The following is a 20,643-nucleotide window of genomic DNA, read 5'->3' as shown; positions in this document are numbered from 1 at the left end:
CAGACATTTAATCCAAAGACAATATATTGTTTATCTGCATTATTGTGCGTAGCAATAGTATGACTGTTACTGGCAGCATAAGATAATAACGTGTATTACTGTCGGTCAATAAATAAACATAAACAGCTTAAGAATATTTAAATGATCACAAATGGTTAAATAAAGTCGGCCGTGTGAGTGAACGCGAATTAATTTAAAGCAAGAATTCTCCTACGCACACTTGAATATTTTTTAATCAGAAGTATATCCACATGTCAATGGTTTATCAGAAGGCTGTACATATAAAACACATCCTTTTTTTTATTTAATAAAAATTCACATTATCTCTTTTCAAGCAGAGAACGCTCGGGATCCCCGGCCATCTGTGACCAGGTAGACGGGAAGGCAGTGAGCACAGGACAGGTCGCTGGAATCTAAATACACAAACAGCAGGAAACACCATACAGGGAGGGGGCTCAATGTTCAGGCCCCCTTGGTTCAGAAGCTGCGGTAAGAACACTGTCCCCAACGACTGAAGAGGCGCAGTGCTCACCAAGACTGGCAGAGTGGGCGCTGGAATAACATTGAGTGGTTTATAAAAGGACTGGCACAAAGTACATCACCACACTTGCCTGATGTGTGATCCATATTAAAGTGTACCCCTCTAATGCACACAGAAGTGACGGCCATCCTGTGGGCTGAACCAGTATTCAGCCAGTCCATTCCCCCCGAAACAGTGACATCACAAAAGCACACGTTCCAAGCGAATTGATTGGCTAAATTCTTAGCTATTAGTCCAGCCCACAAACTGACGGTTGCTGTGTGCAGGTGAAGGGTCTTCTTTAAGGTGGCGGGTATATAAAATATTTTGGATGCTATAGATTCTGTGTTTTCTAAGATACGCACCAACTGGCGACTCTGCCAGGCTGCAAAGGAAACAAAGCGAACACAGGGCGAACACAAGCTGGAAACTAGAGGGAGCGGAGCAGAGACCAGGCGGTAGAACAACTTGCCCGACACCGACATGCTAAACAACCAGGTAGGAACGCTGCAACGACAACAGCTCAGTCTGGGACAGATGCAGCAACTGTGCGCTTGGTAGAAGCTGAAAGAGGGCTTGAAATTTACTGACGTACGAACATTTACACAACGCTGACACCTCTTCGGAGATATGCCGATGACCTGCGGTGTTACCTGTCCCAGTGCTTCATATCATCTTGTAGCTTTTCATCAACAATTTACATCTTACCATTAGAGAAGTCCTGGAAGTGTTTCCACTACTACTACAGAAATCATTGGGGGCATTTATGACTATTACTAAACACATATGACTGGTTGCAGGGTAAAGGTGCTGAAACCCATCGCACACTAGAAAAATAAGCACTAGAATCTGATTGGCTGCGATAGGATACACAGTTAGACTTGCTTCAGTTCTCCTAAGGGCCCCCAATGTGTTTATGAGTCATAAAGAACATGCTCCAGTCTTAATCGCCCAATCAGCAGCAATGCTAAGTACGTGAGCAGGGCTGTCCGTGGAATTTCAATGCCTGCTCGGTCCACAAGATGGCAGCATACACATTACATTGTGTGTAGGACATTGGAAGTGATGTCCTGGGCGGAGTCTATTGCTGCGACATCACAGTCTGAACTATAATCACAATTTATCACCTACGTTGAGAGATTATGTTTAAACCCTGGAAAGAAACCAGTCCTGTTTCATAGTGTACCTGTCACCTACCTACAGTGGAGGCCGCCCCAAAATCCAACCTATCGATTCACTAGGAAGAGACATGAGGCACAAAAGGCCTCATGCCTCCGCGGTGCTTTCACTAGGTCTGTAGGTTAACAGGGCTACTTTGAGTCCTTAAATTAAACACGAGTGAATTCTTGAAAAGAAAGACATCCAATTAACTTATTAGTGGTCAAGGAAAGATGAGCTGAAAATCTGTCCCACCTGCAAGGTTGATTCAGTAATATTATTATTTTTACACCGTACAATGCTGATTTAAGAACATGGTGCAGCAGAGTACAGATATGCCGTCGCCCATAGCAACCAGACATTGGCTTTCATCAGTGTAGCTTGCCAATATAAGTGGTTGCCGTGGGATACAGCGCACAGCTGCGCCATGTTAGTGAATACGCCCATGTCCTGATGGGACAGAAAGATAAACAGCACACAGATACATATTTGATGAACAGCTTGGTGTGATCTCTCCCAGCACATCCGGTGACTGTATCTGTATTATACTCATTGATCCGCAGTCCTGTGTGTCAGAGAGCGACAGAGGGTCACTGTATAGGGTACGGATCTACGTGAAGCATCCAGAGAGACCGGCAGCATCTAGCTGTGACATGTGGACGTCCTAACTCTCTGGCAGGGAACATACAGAGGGGGCATCGTGGAGCCAAAAGCAAAGTTACATAAATAAAGGTCTATTTGTTCCAAGCAAAGCGGCTGCTAAACTGTTTTTCTAAAAAAAAAAATAAAGAAGAGGAAAATAAGAGAGAAAAGTTTTCAGATGCAATGAGAAATGTCGAGTTTCAGAAATCTTTTTTGTTTGTTTCAACATAAAGTGCAACAGTGCTGAATTTTTTTTACAAAGTCCTTCAGTAGCGCCTTAGACTCAATCACCAAATCCTGGAACCAGGGGTGAGCGGGCGTTCGGGCGAGGATTGTTCTAGCCCTGCCGTGGGCGGGGCTCCTTCATTCACAGGTACCCTCTGTTAATGAAGTGACGTGTTTAAAGGTTTAACAATTCCTTCTTCATACACCTTCAAGATTGCTTCACACACAAATCTGTACTGACTCTGCAAGCAATAAAACAGGGATTAGAGGGGAGACGGAGGGGTGTTACATTCTGTATATAAGCAGCTGGTATTAGGGTAACATGAGGGTACACACAGCCTCACACCCTGCACCCGGCCTGGTCTTCTGTCCCACATCACAGGTCACTGATTTACATGATCACACTGCTGCTTTTCTATATATTCAGACGTGCATTACACAGCCAGTGATGGACACGTCCCCCACACAATGTCTTACCCTACGTCCTTCTCATCACGTTACTGGCGTGTGCCGCTGTGTCTTACCCTACGTCCTTCTCATCACGTTACTGGCGTGTGCGGCTGTGTCCTACCCTACGTCCTTCTCATCATGTTACTGGCGTGTGCGGCTGTGTCCTACCCTACGTCCTACTCATCACGTTACTGGCGTGTGCCGCTGTGTCTTACCCTACGTCCTTCTCATCACGTTACTGGCGTGTGCCGCTGTGTCTTACTTTATTACATCCTTCTCATCACGTTACTGGCGTGTGCCGCTGTGTCTTACCCTACGTCCTTCTCATCACGTTACTGGCGTGTGCCGCTGTGTCTTACCCTACGTCCTTCTCATCACGTTACTGGCGTGTGCCGCTGTGTCTTACCCTACGTCCTTCTCATCACGTTACTGGCGTGTGCCGCTGTGTCTTACCCTACGTCCTTCTCATCACGTTACTGGCGTGTGCGGCTGTGTCTTACCCTACGTCCTACTCATCACGTTACTGGCGTGTGCCGCTGTGTCTTACCCTACGTCCTACTCATCACGTTACTGGCGTGTGCGGCTGTGTCTTACCCTACGTCCTTCTCATCACGTTACTGGCGTGTGCCACTGTCTTACCCTACGTCCTTCTCATCACGTTACTGACGTGTGCCGCTGTGTCTTACCCTACGTCCTTCTCATCACGTTACTGGCGTGTGCCGCTGTGTCTTACCCTACTTCCTTCTCATCACGTTACTGGCGTGTGCCGCTGTGTCTTACCCTACGTCCTTCTCATCACGTTACTGGCGTGTGCCGCTGTGTCTTACCCTACGTCCTTCTCATCACGTTACTGGCGTGTGCCGCTGTGTCTTACCCTACGTCCTTCTCATCACGTTACTGGCGTGTGCCGCTGTGTCTTACCCTACGTCCTTCTCATCACGTTACTGGCGTGTGCGGCTGTGTCTTACCCTACGTCCTACTCATCACGTTACTGGCGTGTGCCGCTGTGTCTTACCCTACGTCCTACTCATCACGTTACTGGCGTGTGCGGCTGTGTCTTACCCTACGTCCTTCTCATCACGTTACTGGCGTGTGCCACTGTCTTACCCTACGTCCTTCTCATCACGTTACTGACGTGTGCCGCTGTGTCTTACCCTACGTCCTTCTCATCACGTTACTGGCGTGTGCCGCTGTGTCTTACCCTACGTCCTTCTCATCACGTTACTGGCGTGTGCCGCTGTGTCTTACCCTACGTCCTTCTCATCACGTTACTGGCGTGTGCCGCTGTGTCTTACCCTACGTCCTTCTCATCACGTTACTGGCGTGTGCCGCTGTGTCTTACCCTACGTCCTTCTCATCACGTTACTGGCGTGTGCCGCTGTGTCTTACCCTACGTCCTTCTCATCACGTTACTGGCGTGTGCGGCTGTGTCCTACCCTACGTCCTTCTCATCATGTTACTGGCGTGTGCGGCTGTGTCCTACCCTACGTCCTACTCATCACGTTACTGGCGTGTGCCGCTGTGTCTTACCCTACGTCCTTCTCATCACGTTACTGGCGTGTGCCGCTGTGTCTTACTTTATTACATCCTTCTCATCACGTTACTGGCGTGTGCCGCTGTGTCTTACCCTACGTCCTTCTCATCACGTTACTGGCGTGTGCCGCTGTGTCTTACCCTACGTCCTTCTCATCACGTTACTGGCGTGTGCCGCTGTGTCTTACCCTACGTCCTTCTCATCACGTTACTGGCGTGTGCCGCTGTGTCTTACCCTACGTCCTTCTCATCACGTTACTGGCGTGTGCGGCTGTGTCTTACCCTACGTCCTACTCATCACGTTACTGGCGTGTGCCGCTGTGTCTTACCCTACGTCCTACTCATCACGTTACTGGCGTGTGCGGCTGTGTCTTACCCTACGTCCTTCTCATCACGTTACTGGCGTGTGCCACTGTCTTACCCTACGTCCTTCTCATCACGTTACTGACGTGTGCCGCTGTGTCTTACCCTACGTCCTTCTCATCACGTTACTGGCGTGTGCCACTGTCTTACCCTACGTCCTTCTCATCACGTTACTGGCGTGTGCCGCTGTGTCTTACCCTACGTCCTTCTCATCACGTTACTGGCGTGTGCCGCTGTGTCTTACCCTACGTCCTTCTCATCACGTTACTGGCGTGTGCCACTGTCTTACCCTACGTCCTTCTCATCACGTTACTGGCGTGTGCCGCTGTGTCTTACCCTACGTCCTTCTCATCACGTTACTGGCGTGTGCCGCTGTGTCTTACCCTACGTCCTTCTCATCACGTTACTGGCGTGTGCCGCTGTGTCTTACCCTACGTCCTACTCATCATGTTACTGGCGTGTGCCGCTGTGTCTTACCCTACGTCCTTCTCATCACGTTACTGGCGTGTGCCACTGTCTTACCCTACGTCCTTCTCATCACGTTACTGACGTGTGCCGCTGTGTCTTACCCTACGTCCTTCTCATCACGTTACTGGCGTGTGCCACTGTCTTACCCTACGTCCTTCTCATCACGTTACTGGCGTGTGCCGCTGTGTCTTACCCTACGTCCTTCTCATCACGTTACTGGCGTGTGCCGCTGTGTCTTACCCTACGTCCTTCTCATCACGTTACTGGCGTGTGCCGCTGTGTCTTACCCTACGTCCTACTCATCATGTTACTGGCGTGTGCCGCTGTGTCTTACCCTACGTCCTTCTCATCACGTTACTGGCGTGTGCCACTGTCTTACCCTACGTCCTTCTCATCACGTTACTGACGTGTGCGGCTGTGTCTTACCCTACGTCCTTCTCATCACGTTACTGGCGTGTGCCGCTGTGTCTTACCCTACGTCCTACTCATCACGTTACTGGCGTGTGCCGCTGTGTCTTACCCTACGTCCTTCTCATCACGTTACTGGTTTACAGCCTCCTGCCCAGCATATTAAACTAACCCATTCCAGTAGATTGATAGTCTGAGGGCTGCGCTACAGCGACATGAGAATCCCAATATAACGGTTTGGAGAGTGTTACCGGAGTCTGAATCATCATGGCTCGCTGGTCTCTCATCGTCCTTACAATGTCCAGTGGGTACACGGGCTGGTTACACTCTATCAGACACATCGCCGTCTCCATGGTGATGAGCACTCCTGTCCGACCAATGCCAGCACTGTCGTGGAAGAATAACACGCATGTAAGAGTGTTATACTGTCTGTGAAACACGTGATGTGTACTGTGTATGTATTCTACACACAAACACTTTTTTGAGAAAATGCAGTAACAAAATTAGTTGAAATAAGTGTTCTACACATGGAAAGGGATTGTGATATTCTTCACTTTCTTATCTTACCATTAAGTGTTTTTGTACATAACACTAGTGCAATGTTCAGCACAAACCCTGTCAGACAGCAGAGGATGCGGAGGGACATTACAGACCGGGATATTCACATTAATGTACACAGATGAGAGCGGGGACGCTGCTCTTACACAAGAGGTAACACAGAAGAAAAATAGAGGATTCTGGGACAGAGGGAATTGGCCTCTCTGAAGAGGTGGACAGCTTCACACAAGAAAAACAGTACTTTGATTTCTTCAGCAATATTGTTACTCTACGACTGAGGAGTCCATATTTGTTCTGTGGAAAAGCTGTTCAATTGTGAATGTATGAAAATATCCTGTATGATGAGCACGCTGATTGCTCATCACAAGCTGTCACAAATTCAGTTGTCTCTGGCCACCAGGTGGCGATATTTCTCTCATTAGCTGTGTAATGATAGGAACCCCATTGCCAGAGTGGGTGGGGTACGTGTCCCCGGCTAGCACGAGGAATGCAGAAGCCGGAACACAGAAAGTCATGTGACTTACTGGGACTATACTATTATTAGGGGTGTTAAGGAAGTAATGCAGAGAGGCGCCGAACGTACAAAGTAGAAGACTTACCATAAAATATTGTACATCCAGCGCCTCCCTGCATTACTCTCTTAACACCCCTAATAATAACATGACTTTCTGTGTGGCGTCCTCTTCATTCCTCGTGGTTTTGGCAGCTAGTGATTTGAAACCTTCAGTGTTACGATAGTTTCGTGATTGCCAACTTCTCCTTTCTCAAGTCGGGCAAGTCCTTGTCGGCAAATTGGGAACAATTGTTCCAGATAGTTACACAGCAAGCTACGTCTATAAGTAATGGGATGTATGGAGAGATATAAGGTCAGTAATAATGAATTCAGGGCACACGCCACAATAACTGCACCTCTATCGATGGGACATAGAGGATTCCAATACATACAGTCAGGGATCGCCGAGTGATTCTCAATGTGTGAAGTTTCTTCTGGACTATAAATTACACTAATCATTCCCTAAACGAGGGTGGTGATGGTGGATAAAACACTACCACCTACACATGGTGGGCAGAGCAAGGTGGCGGTGATGGTGGGTATAATACTACCACCTACACATGGTGGGCAGAGCAAGGTGGCGGTGATGGTGGGTATAATACTACCACCTACACATGGTGGGCAGAGCAAGGTGGCGGTGATGGTGGGTATAATACTACCACCTACACATGGTGGGCAGAGCAAGGTGGCGGTGATGGTGGGTATAATACTACCACCTACACATGGTGGGCACAGCAAGGTGGCGGTGATGGTGGGTATAATACTACCACCTACACATGGTGGCAGTGATGGTGGATAAAACACTACCACCTACACATGGTGGGCACAGCAAGGTGGCGGTGATGGTGGGTATAATACTACCACCTACACATGGTGGGCACAGCAAGGTGGCGGTGATGGTGGGTATAATACTACCACCTACACATGGTGGGCACAGCAAGGTGGCGGTGATGGTGGGTATAATACTACCACCTACACATGGTGGGCACAGCAAGGTGGCGGTGATGGTGGGTATAATACTACCACCTACACATGGTGGGCAGAGCAAGGTGGCGGTGATGGTGGGTATAATACTACCACCTACACATGGTGGGCACAGCAGGGTGGCAGTGATGGTGGGTATAATACTACCACCTACACATGGTGGGCAGAGCAAGGTGGCGGTGATGGTGGGTATAATACTACCACCTACACATGGTGGGCACAGCAAGGTGGCAGTGATGGTGGGTATAATACTACCACCTACACATGGTGGGCACAGCAGGGTGGCGGTGATGGTGGGTATAATACTACCACCTACACATGGTGGGCACAGCAAGGTGGTGGTGATGGTGGGTATAATACTACCACCTACACATGGTGGGCACAGCAAGGTGGTGGTGATGGTGGGTATAATACTACCACCTACACATGGTGGGCACAGCAAGGTGGTGGTGATGGTGGGTATAATACTACCACCTACACATGGTGGGCAGAGCAAGGTGGCGGTGATGGTGGGTATAATACTACCACCTACACATGGTGGGCAGAGCAAGGTGGCGGTGATGGTGGGTATAACACTACCACCTACACATGGTGGGCACAGCAGGGTGGCAGTGATGGTGGGTATAATACTACCACCTACACATGGTGGGCACAGCAGGGTGGCAGTGATGGTGGGTATAATACTACCACCTACACATGGTGGGCACAGCAGGGTGGCGGTGATGGTGGGTATAATACTACCACCTACACATGGTGGGCACAGCAAGGTGGTGGTGATGGTGGGTATAACACTACCACCTACGCATGGTGGGCAGAGCAAGGTGGCGGTGATGGTGGGTATAATACTACCACCTACACATGGTGGGCACAGCAAGGTGGCAGTGATGGTGGGTATAATACTACCACCTACACATGGTGGGCACAGCAGTGTGGCGGTGATGGAGGGTATAATACTACCACCTACACATGGTGGGCACAGCAGGGTTGCGGTGATGGTGGGTATAATACTACCACCTACACATGGTGGGCACAGCAGGGTGGCAGTGATGGTGGGTATAACACTACCACCTACACATGGTGGGCACAGCAGGGTGGCAGTGATGGTGGGTATAACACTACCACCTACACATGGTGGGCACAGCAGGGTGGCGGTGATGGTGGGTATAACACTACCACCTACACATGGTGGGCACAGCAGGGTGGCGGTGATGGTGGGTATAATACTACCACCTACACATGGTGGGCACAGCAAGGTGGTGGTGATGGTGGGTATAACACTACCACCTACACATGGTGGGCACAGCAAGGTGGTGGTGATGGTGGGTATAACACTACCACCTACACATGGTGGGCACAGCAAGGTGGTGGTGATGGTGGGTATAATACTACCACCTACACATGGTGGGCACAGCAAGGTGGCGGTGATGGTGGGTATAATACTACCACCTACACATGGTGGGCACAGCAAGGTGGCGGTGATGGTGGGTATAATACTACCACCTACACATGGTGGGCACAGCAAGGTGGCGGTGATGGTGGGTATAATACTACCACCTACACATGGTGGGCACAGCAAGGTGGCAGTGATGGTGGGTATAACACTACCACCTACACATGGTGGGCACAGCAAGGTGGCAGTGATGGTGGGTATAATACTACCACCTACACATGGTGGGCACAGCAAGGTGGCGGTGATGGTGGGTATAATACTACCACCTACACATGGTGGGCAGAGCAAGGTGGCGGTGATGGTGGGTATAACACTACCACCTACACATGGTGGGCACAGCAAGGTGGCAGTGATGGTGGGTATAATACTACCACCTGCACACGGTGCGCAGAGGAAGGTGGTGGTAAAGTACCTGCAGTGGACGACCACTGGCGCATCGTGGTTAAACCTCTTTTGCCGCACCAGGCACACAAAGTCCAGAAAGTCGCTGGAATCATCGGGGACCCCGTGGTCTGGCCACGCTGTGTACTGGACCTGGGTGAGAGCTCGGCTTTCGTTTTTCTAAAGGGAGACAAGACAAAGGTAACACTGTAATACGGGTAATAAGAGGAACTGTTCCGTCAGCGCCGGAGATCACACCGAGCGCCATTTAAAGAACCAAAATAGAGAAAACAGCGCAAAATTTTTGCAGAGTGCGTAACAAAAAAATACCAGAAACATCACATTTGCCCATCATATATCAGGTGTACAATGATAGGGGCACCAGGTCGGCAGGGCTAGGTCCTTGCTGGTCACCTATCCCATGTAAGACATCACTATTAGAGTAACTCCTAGTGACACCCACGCAGCAGAAAACCATGAAAATGGGTCTAATGGTCAATGTGCTGTAAACACCCATCAGCTCCGGCAAAATACTTTACATTACATTTGTGCTTTTGTCTCTGCTTTGCGATCCTTGTGTTGGGAGTAATACTAGTGAGTGGTTCTAGGGGGCGATATTACTGAGTAATACGAGCAAGTGATACTAGTGAGGGATATTAGTAATAATACTAGTGAGGGATATTAGTAATAATACTAGTGAGGGATATTAGTAATAATACTAGTGAGGGATATTAGTAATAATACTAGTGAGGGATATTAGTAATAATACTAGTGAGGGATATTTGTGATGCCAGCGAGCGGGAACAAGGACTTACCTCCAGGTTAGTTAGTGTCATCTCCCGAAAGACATAAGCAGGATTTCCGTCCTCTGAATGGCAGGAGATCTGGAAATTCCCGAATTCAGAGCTCTTTGTGGGCTCCGGCCAATACTGGTGGCACTTTACCTGAAATAACCAGAATTAGACGGTTGTTATAATTACTCGATGTTGGGAAATACAATTCCGCTTCCACCCTAAGATACGGAGCAGATACTGATATTATTCCGAGTGCTTCCTTCTCACAGAAGGATCCTGTACATCTCTCAGGATCACAGGTACATGCCGGTCATACTGTGCTGCTGATTATTACTAGATCTACAGTCACTTCAGGTAAATGTCATCATTATCTAGTAATACGGAAGTTTATAGAGCTTTGTTCAATTCTACCCCGAATAAACGCAACATCCTGTAACTGGTCACCAGGCAGCATCAAGGTGCAGTATAACTAGTACTTTACGTTTATATACAGGCTGCCCTGGGCGGCCCAGCGACAATAAGGAGGAGACCATCGCAGTCAGCGCCTGTACGTACTCGTCCCCGCTCCACCTGCGTGGTCAGCATCGCCACGATGGATGAACCTTGCTCCCAGGTCATCTGCCAGAAGTCTGGACAAGTATTGGGCAGAGGTCCCTGGCAGGCAATGTACCGGTTGATTATGCTGGAAGAAGGAATTTCCATCTGCAGTAAATAAAGAAACAGAAGGTGGAATTATTACAACATCAGTCGTGGAGGCTGTAAATCAGTCAGCCGGACATGTGTTCTGGGAATACCGGTTTATGTGACTTGAGGGTCGGATTTACAATCCTGCTGCCAAATCCCCTCCCCCGGCTCAAGGTCGTTAACACAGGGAGTAACGGTGGGACATTGTGCACATACAGATCTGTGTTCATGGATCCCAAAACTATGACGCGTTGGGTGACATGAAAGTTATTCTATAAGTAACTGTGCAGAGAAGATGCTGTAACCCATAGCAACCAGGTATCACTAATATATAGCATTAGGATATTCAGCAGATGGTGAGATATGTACATTATGTGATAGTTATTCTCTGCAGAGAGTGTAATATATATATATATATATCCTAGTTTGATTGGAACATCTGGAAAATGTGACAAGAACAGCACAATATCCCGGAACACGGAGCACTCACATTGATATAATTAGCATTGATGTAATCGTCGCCGGTATGTAGAATGACCCGCGTAGCATCATCTACAAGAACAAAGCACAGAATGGGAGAGTTACATAGAGATCACATGTCCTGTACTCTGATTAGTAACACATAGGCAAACCGAGGGGGGTTCCCTAGTGCCTAGAAACCCCCCTCCAAGCCTGGGACACTGTATAATTGAGTTGGCTGGACCGTGCCCCCACTTCACACGGCCCTGCTTGAAAAGGGAGAGCTGCACCTAACAGTAGTGCACGCAGCATTGCCCATGTATATTATGGGGATAGGGAGAGTTGGAGAGCAGCCAAGCACTGTCTAATATTATAGCCACGCCCCCATGCATGCTGGTCACGCCCACTGGTGGCGTGGTGTGGAAACCCCCCTCTACAAATCCTGCGTTTGCCCCTGTAACAGTCATACAGAACATACTGAATACCAGAGAAAAAGGATGATAATGGGAGGGGGAGTCTGTGTATTAGAAACTAGAGGTGTTATAATATTCTCTAGCACTGTCATACCAGCATTACAGGGGCTCATTGTTATTATTTCCCAGTCACTGGCTGCAGCGAGCACTATTAAACTGGGACAAGTCCTCTGGCGCTGATTGGTAGAGTTAGTTTGTCTGGACTGCAGAAAAAGTTTCAGCTTCCTGATCTTTATTTTACGTTGTGCGTCAGAGGCGCCTGTATCACTGGAGGTATCTGGGGTCCCAACACTCGCACATCTCCAGGTATAAATCCATGTTCATGGCGTGCAGCCGTTTCCCAGGCCGCTTCCTTCAGCCATTTGCTGATTATTTTTTTTGGAACGGAAAGTTCCACATAGATCAGATCCCATTAAACCTAATTATCCAGTATACATATGTGATTACATTACAATTCTGTGTAAAAGATCTTTATTACAGGAGAGAAGGAAAACGAGGGGGTAAAGGAAGGGGATAGAGGACACAACAACAGAATGATGAGTACAATCTCTGTAATACACAGAAAGATGACAACACAACAGGGAGATCACACTTACAAGGCGATATATCTCTGTATCGATTTTTGGAAATATTTTGAGGTAATTTGGCACAAGACATTGTCATTCCCGGCTTTTTCCTGTACAGTTGCTGAATGAGAGAGAAGAGAAGAAAACGACAAACTGTAGTGATCACGTGAAACTAGGTTGACGTGTCCGTGTGTCACGTCTTACACTGCAAGAAAACCCCGGCATACTGCTATTGTTCACACTTAAATAGAAAATATGAAGTAAATAAATATAACCTCCCAACAAAAGCAGACGAGAGGGACCTGTGGGCTCTAGGTATATAAAAAATATATGGTATATATAAAAAACCACATTCCCGTCCAGACATAATTAGCAGATACGAGAGTGAATAATGATGGATGTGTTACATTGCATCAGATTAAACAAACAGCAGTGTATATATGACATTATGGGGGTATAGTACAAACATTTAAGGATGTTGTGGATATTTTCCTAGAGATATTTAAGTATAAAAGACGCATGAGGTCATTTTTTTCCTTCCTTAAGAACCTTAATTAGTTGGTAACATAAACTCTATTAAAGAGCTTGTTGTTTTATATATTGCAAAGTCACTGACATCTGGCCGAGGACGCTGGGTGGGGGTGGGCACTGTATCTTCATCCGCATAAAGCCCTCATCACCCCAAATTAAACGGAAGGTACATGCTAGATGCACCCAACTAGAGAGTGTACCTAACCATTAAGTTAGAATAGTTTACTTTGCAAAAAAGACCCTATGGGTTATTTACCATTATTTAAAAACATTTACACACAAAGTAAATCCTTTAAATGAATGTAAAATTATTGATATATTTTATGAATGACCCAGGTTAAGAATTAGTCATCTTTTATTTAGATATATTTTGATTCTTCCTCAAAATGTCACTTAAATAGTCTTTATTCCAAATAGTGCTGTTAAAATGTAGTTTTTAAGTGAAAAGTAGTTTTAGGAGTCATTATGTGGTTAAAAAGTAATTTATATTAGTTTTACTGCAGATAAGCCAAGCCCCCCTCCCCCCAGGATCCTTCCTGCTTCATGACTCATCGATCCCATTTCTGCTGTATGCTTCACCCACGGCCAAGGCTCTCATTAAATTAGTGAATGAGGAAGCTGAGCAGAGTTTTAGGGCAAGTGGAGGTATTAGTGGCATTTTGGGGTAAATGGGCTTATGAGGGTGAGTGGGTGGAGGTTGGAGGGATGTTTTGGGGGTGAGTAGAGGTTTTGAGTGACATGCAGGGAAATCTGAAAGGGGTTTTTGAGTGTGTGTGGGCTCTATTAACTTATTACTGCGATTAAGGGTAACGTGCGGCCGTTTGGAAGGTTAGAGGGTCACACGGCGTTAGTTGGCATCATGCCACAACAGTGAGACACTACATAGCTGGGATGGGATGGGGTCTCCTTACATCGAACTGCACCAGGACTGTCCCGTTAGGCAGACCCTCTGCCAACTGAATCATAGATTCCCTCAGCGCGTCGTTGTCTGAATGAACACAGTCTATGGACGTCTTCTCCGGGATATACTGGAAATCCGGCTCCGTCTCCATCCTCTCTTCTACTATGTCATAGACAGCTGAGAATACAAAACACACATCTGAGAACAGAATATGGTCTCATTCAACAGTCTGAATAAACTAGACAATTCTTTCTACGTGTTTAGATGATTCACTCGCTGTTTAGCCGGTCAGCTCCTATTTCTCCCATATGCACAATATGAAGATGGATTTCTAATGTGCCATATTGCGAATGTTTTACACCTTTAAAAGGATAATTATGCTCTAAACATGCAGCTAAAAACTCTCAAACAAAATGATGCAATAAATATAAATAGACCATACTATAGAGAGAACAGACTTTGTAATAGAAAGCAATTTCAATCGGATGTTTTTGCTTAAAACTATATAAAGAGACCTTTAACTTATTAATATTAGTTTTACTGCTACCTTATGACAGAAATGAAGCGCATACCGAAGCTGTTTTAATACACTTACTGTCTGAGATATAATCCAGACTTTATATAGAGAGTTTGAACAGGAAGGAGCTGTGAAGGTAAATCCTATATACTCTGGGATCTGGATGGGCCAGTTAGGCTGTTAATACATAGCTGGATTTCAATCAAGGCCATAAAAAGACTACTGATGCCGATCACTATCTGACTGGAAGTCGGCGTCTCTGAAGATCAGACCACGCGATGCTCCGAGAAATCAGAGACACCAAAAGTTACATCCAGGGATCTACAGGTGTCTGTAACATGTGGAATGTTAAACATTGTGACTCTCCAATTAGGAAAATGATCATTATCTATTTAGAAGTTGTCCCAGAATCCTGCAGTAACAGTAATTTAGGACTTGGTGAGGACTGAGAATGAATATTATGTATGTCCTGATGGGTCACCACAGGGTGAACCTTCTGTCACATGATTATTTTAACGTACATTTAGCTTTATGTTCATAGTCATATATTTACTATATCAGTACATAAGTTAATGACCCCCTCGCTCTCTTAGTTTCCAGATGGAAGAGTTAGATCAGACGACACAATAGCCCCGGGTGTCAGTGTAACTCACACTCACCATTCGGTCGCACCAGCAGAACCAGTTCCCCCGAGTGCCGCTCACAACTCGCCTTGATAAACATGACTACTTGATCGTGAGTGTGCTCGGAAATGTCCCGTCCATTGATCAGTACAACCTGATCCCCTTCATTAAGACGGGGGACACACAAATCAGCCTGCGATGGGTGACAGGATACACGTCAGACACAAGGCCTCACCCACCACGGTCTGAATATATATATATACTCCAAAAACATACTAGTAGGTTAATTGGCTGTGTGTGTGTGTGTGTGTGTGTGTGTGTGTGTGTGTGTGTGTGTGTGTGTGTGTGTGTGTGTGTGTGTGTGTGTGTGGGAATTTAGACTGTAAGCCCCAATGGGGCAGGGACTGATGTGAGTGAGTTCTCTGTACAGCGCTACAGAATTAGTGGCACTATATAAATAAATGGTGATGATGATGATGATATATATATATATCTGCACACACACTAATACAGATGTAGAATGTAGCGGTTTATTTATTTTGTATGGATAAAATATTACAAGGTATAAATTGTTGCTATTTTACTATTCGAATAAATAATATTAAGTGATAAATCTACAGCTTTAGTTGTATTACGGCACTTCTAGTCGTGTCCCACACACTTACACTGCACTCTGAACCACATGTAAAGAGCCTTCTATCTCCCTGTATGTAAGCCATTGGATACAATTGTCAAAATAGAACAAACCCCATATTAAAATCACCTCCATCATTCTTTCTAATGTTATATTTCACAGCCAGAAATAGTGTACATGACTCCCAATAAGATCCACAAACTATGGCCAAGAGCTTCCAAATGTTTGGAAGTGAAGCTGGGGAATCGAGACATGTGTTTTGGACCCGAACCCCAGAAATGGAAACAATCGGCATCAAATATTCCACGGCTGCCTCCTCCCCACTGACAAGATTCCACTATGTGTAACACACACACAGACACACAGACACACAGACACACAGACACACAGACACACATATATGTTCCTAGAGCAGATCTAACATTATCTACATATGGTGTGCTGTGTTATATCAATGTACTCCATCCCCTTATCCTCCTTTCCTAATTGTATCCCCTTCCCCCTTTTTTCAATTTTGTATCCCTCTGTATTTTAAAAACACCAATAAAAACCTACTGTCCAGCATACTCCTATAAATCCCATGTGATATATAATGAAGATACAATTTTGATGGTAAAAGGAATATACAGGGTATCATTGCACATAGCGGGGAAAAGAACCTACAGAGAGATCTAGCACAAGAATACAAATACACGAGGGCCACGTACCGAGGTTCCGGGAGCCACCCTGGACACTATGACCGGCATTTTCTGATCATAGCCGCCCTGTAGAGACACAACACAGATCAGTATAATTTACATATGATACAATTTCCATTTCTCTACAGTATTTCCAATCACATGACCTGTGTCAAAAGGCCAAAGATCCCCATTAACAGCTAGTATTATAATAGGATGGTGATAAACTATGATATAGACTTTAATACCTTAGGTTACAATATGTGCCAAACACATTACCTTCCGCGGCAAAGGCCGATAAGGAAACACACTGAATTTAGGGAACCTGGACTCTTACCTTAACATTGAAGCCGAATCGCCCGTTCTCATCTGGTCTCATCCTAATCAACACAAGATTGTCATGGGGTACGAGACCGTTGGGCTGCAAAAATATATACAAGGAATTTAGGGCAATACAATATAGGCTTCCATCTGTTGTACCCCTGTATCCTCTGACCCAGTATCCTTCCGCTGCCGTTGGAAGAAGGGATTTGGGCGCTTTGTGGGATCTCCTCCTGCGCGTTTATCGCAGTATTAATGTTAAAATAGACACAAAAGCAGGAAAATTATTGATAATCGTAAATACAGCGACTTCTTCTCCATGAGAGCAGAGGAAACCTGACAGAAATAGGGGAGTTATATAGGAGGCCACTCCCAGGATCACCTCTACTCTGCTCCAGGGCCAGAAATAATCCATACAGTAACAATGAAGTAAGGACATTGTCAATGCTCCGTCCATTCAGGTCACAATAACTGATGAGAAAGGATGGAGACTGCTGAACATCTATTCTGCGAAATATCAACCAAACGAGGCGTGGGGGAAAGTGGAGGTTTGGGGGCCTGCAGGGAGGTGTTAGACTCACCGTGGACCTTTCCGGAGACCAAAGAGGATCAAACTCTTCATTGACGTGGTTTTCCAGTTCTTGCTGGGAGTGGTAGATCTGGCTCACACTGTTCTTTTTAGATTGTTTAGGTGGCAGCGCCGGAGGAGGAGCTTCTACTGAATTGTCTTGTGAGCTAAAGTGTGAAATAATCAAACCCTCAATCCATGGAATTTACTTAACATAATCAACACCCATCCCGGAAAATCTGCAAACCAACAACTCACACTACCCCTGTTATTTGTTTAATCCCCCATATCAGGAGCTACTAAGTAAGCGTAGCACTTCTCTCCCATACTCTAGTACAGCAGGGGTACGGTATGGCGTCACTGCCGGCACAGGGCGACATTTTAGGAGGATTGTCCGGTTCAGACAGGCTGCAGACGTCAGATAACCTTTACTATAACTGGTATACACATCCAATGTACTAAGCATGATTAGGGGAACATGAGAGTGTATATAAAGGGGCAGCTTTACTTAATCATCCAACTGAACTCAGAGCTCTGCTGTGGTTACACTTTATATCACAACCCGAATGTAACATGGAAACACAATACATCTGTATACATGTAACACAGAACCGGGATTGTAACTTCCTAAAAACCTGCTCACAAAACGGTTCTAGGTAACAGAAGTAGACAGTGAAGTGTTTAACTCCTTAAATGCCACCCTGAGTTTTTAATGGACGTTCAATATATGCTGTGTATTTTTACAGTGTACAGGAATGATGTCCGCGTACCGGGAGCCGGGCTCCGGAGACACCGCCAAACAGTTCCCGTCTAAGACTCAGATTACATCTCAGTGTAAATCTCACTGGACCCGACATACAAACCATTGCTGTAAAAATTAAAATATATTTGTATATTGTATATATTATAAGGTCTATTCTGATTAACTAAGGGTCATTTTAATAAAAAATAATAAGTTAAATAAAGCAGAAACCCCCCCCCCCCCTAGAAAAGTAAAAAGACTCAAAAGCCACCAATTTCTACCCCTATACGTTCCTGGAACTAGAGACAATGACACATATTAAGTATGAGAACAAACAGGAGGAGAAAGGGTAACACATGTAAATACAGCCCGGTACATTGTACCCAACCAGCAGGGAAACAAGGAGAGCACAGTGCTACCTCTTTATAACACCACCTTATAACAAGGGTCATATACAGAGGCTATAAAAAGTATTCACTGCTTTGTCATTATTCAGTTATTGAATTTCATCATGGATACAAAATGGATTTATATAGTTCGTTATCACAATATGTCAATTAACAATCAACCCTTTTTTTTTTAAAATTACAAAGAAAAAATACCACAAAAAAACATGGGTGGAGTCAGGTCTTTAATGTCACATATTCAACTGATTGTTGTCCAGCTGTGTACAATTAATTCCAAAATAAGTACACCCTGTCCGTCATTGGTCCTACAAAACCTTCATCAAATAATCTAAGAAACCAGGGGAGGATATAAGGACATTTCTAAGACTCACAATATCCTTTGGAGAATCCACTTTCACGTCCGTTACAAATAAAAGGGAAAGAATATGGTAAAGTGCAGCTTTGTAGAGTACGTCTGAACGAGCCATCGTCCAAAGCGAAGCTGGCTGGTAAGACTGGCACTTAGGGAGCCAATCACCACTGACAGATACCATGGTACGTGGCTGAGGTCTGGGTACATAACAAATCTGTGCTTTATGGGGGGAGGAGAGGGAAAGGGGCACAAAATCGATCCACATACCAAGTGGCCTGATGAGACCAAGAGTGACCCCAGCTCCGCACATCATCCCAATCACATTGTTCCTACCACAAAGAATGGAGACAAAGCCAACACCCCTCACAGACCAGACCTGGGAAACACCAGATTATGTCACCTATAGACTCTCTCTAAACAAACACAACAGGTGATCATATAAGTACATACACATAATAAACGTTTTGTGATCTTACAACAAGATTTCTGGTGACAGTTACTATGTAGCAGTATTACTCACTTATGTATCTATAATTACACTTTACGCTCTGTGGCCTCATTTAGAGTTAAGAGCAAAGTACAAAAAAGGAGCAAGTGCGCTCCTGGACTAACCACGTTGCAATGCAGGGGGGTAAATGCACTTATTTGCTGCATGCAGGGTAATACTGGCGGCTTCTGCATGTAACACACAGATACTGGGCAGCTCTATGTTGATGCTGCAATTTAGAGTTTAGCTAGGACACGCCCCTCCCAACTCTAAATTTCTCTGCACATTTTACCCCCCTCCTTTGCAGTGCTAATGGTTTTCCCAAGGTGCAAATGTGCTACTAATTTTTGCTTTGCTCCTACCTAAATAACACCCAGTGAGAGAGGGACTGAATCCCTCCCGTGTTATGGCCACATATATCCTACATTTCTATGAACGGATTAGAGGAGACAGAATCTGACACACGGGTGAGGTTACAGTCAGGGTAAAGTTCTTTCTTTGAACATGTTTAATGTTTCAGAGAACTGTCGCCACATCCTGACAATTGTCATCAGTGTCAGGTGATCTGCTGCCGACATGTGGGCGATAGGCGTTAGACCAGGTAGCAGGATCTAGAACAGATCAATCTTCTGGTTCATTCCCAAAGTCTAACACGTGGGACTTAGGAACGAGGAGACAAATCAGATACAGAATGTGACTGATCTTCTGAACAGAAGGGACACAGGACAAGGGGCATCAGACATTATCTTCTGGTTGGCTCTTGCATCTGGTGTTCACCCCAAATTACATGCAAAATCCAATGGACTAATTCACAGAAGACCAAATATACCAACCTTTAGATTGTAAGCTCTAGTGACCAGGGCCCTCTTTTCCTACCTATAACTTTTGCTCACCAGTTACACTGCGCCCCTCCTCCTTGGGATCTCTGCCCATTGGCTGTATTCCTTCATGGTCTTCACACCTATTTCAGTGGCTCTAAACCTGGTACTCGCGCCCAAGTCAATAGATTTTATCCTGCACCGAGTACACACCATGCTCCCCATCACCTCTCCAGGCTATCAGTAGCTGTGCTGAGAGTTGTAGTTTTATTTGTTTACTGTGTCGTACTATTATACCGTGTACTGTCTTGTTGTTTGTCCTCTGTACGGCGCTGCGAACCTCAAGCGGCACAATATAAAGGTTAATAATAATAATAATAATAATAATAATAACCA

The 20,643-nt window shown here is 45.8% G+C and overlaps 1 protein-coding gene across 2 annotated transcripts in view; it reads right to left on the bottom strand.

Annotated features, from left to right (window-relative positions):
- Positions 1-215: 215 nt before the first annotated feature.
- PTPN4 (protein tyrosine phosphatase non-receptor type 4) overlaps positions 216-20,643 on the bottom strand; it is an 87,167-nt gene continuing 66,739 nt past the window's right edge. For both annotated transcript variants that reach the window (XM_075181126.1, XM_075181125.1), the window contains 12 exons: positions 17,455-17,608; positions 16,890-16,973; positions 16,583-16,639; positions 15,278-15,434; positions 14,112-14,278; positions 12,700-12,790; positions 11,662-11,723; positions 11,043-11,189; positions 10,509-10,637; positions 9,725-9,873; positions 6,019-6,154; positions 216-2,787 (listed from right to left, as the gene is read on the bottom strand). In XM_075181126.1, coding sequence (XP_075037227.1) covers positions 2,704-2,787; positions 6,019-6,154; positions 9,725-9,873; positions 10,509-10,637; positions 11,043-11,189; positions 11,662-11,723; positions 12,700-12,790; positions 14,112-14,278; positions 15,278-15,434; positions 16,583-16,639; positions 16,890-16,973; positions 17,455-17,608 — 1,417 coding nt within the window. In that variant the 3' untranslated portion in view covers positions 216-2,703. The remainder of the gene's footprint in view (positions 2,788-6,018; positions 6,155-9,724; positions 9,874-10,508; positions 10,638-11,042; positions 11,190-11,661; positions 11,724-12,699; positions 12,791-14,111; positions 14,279-15,277; positions 15,435-16,582; positions 16,640-16,889; positions 16,974-17,454; positions 17,609-20,643) is intronic.

This window comes from Mixophyes fleayi, chromosome 7 (assembly GCF_038048845.1).
Source record: "Mixophyes fleayi isolate aMixFle1 chromosome 7, aMixFle1.hap1, whole genome shotgun sequence".
In the NCBI taxonomy this organism is placed as follows: domain Eukaryota; kingdom Metazoa; phylum Chordata; class Amphibia; order Anura; family Limnodynastidae; genus Mixophyes; species Mixophyes fleayi.
This window is presented reverse-complemented; position numbering and strand designations above follow the sequence as displayed.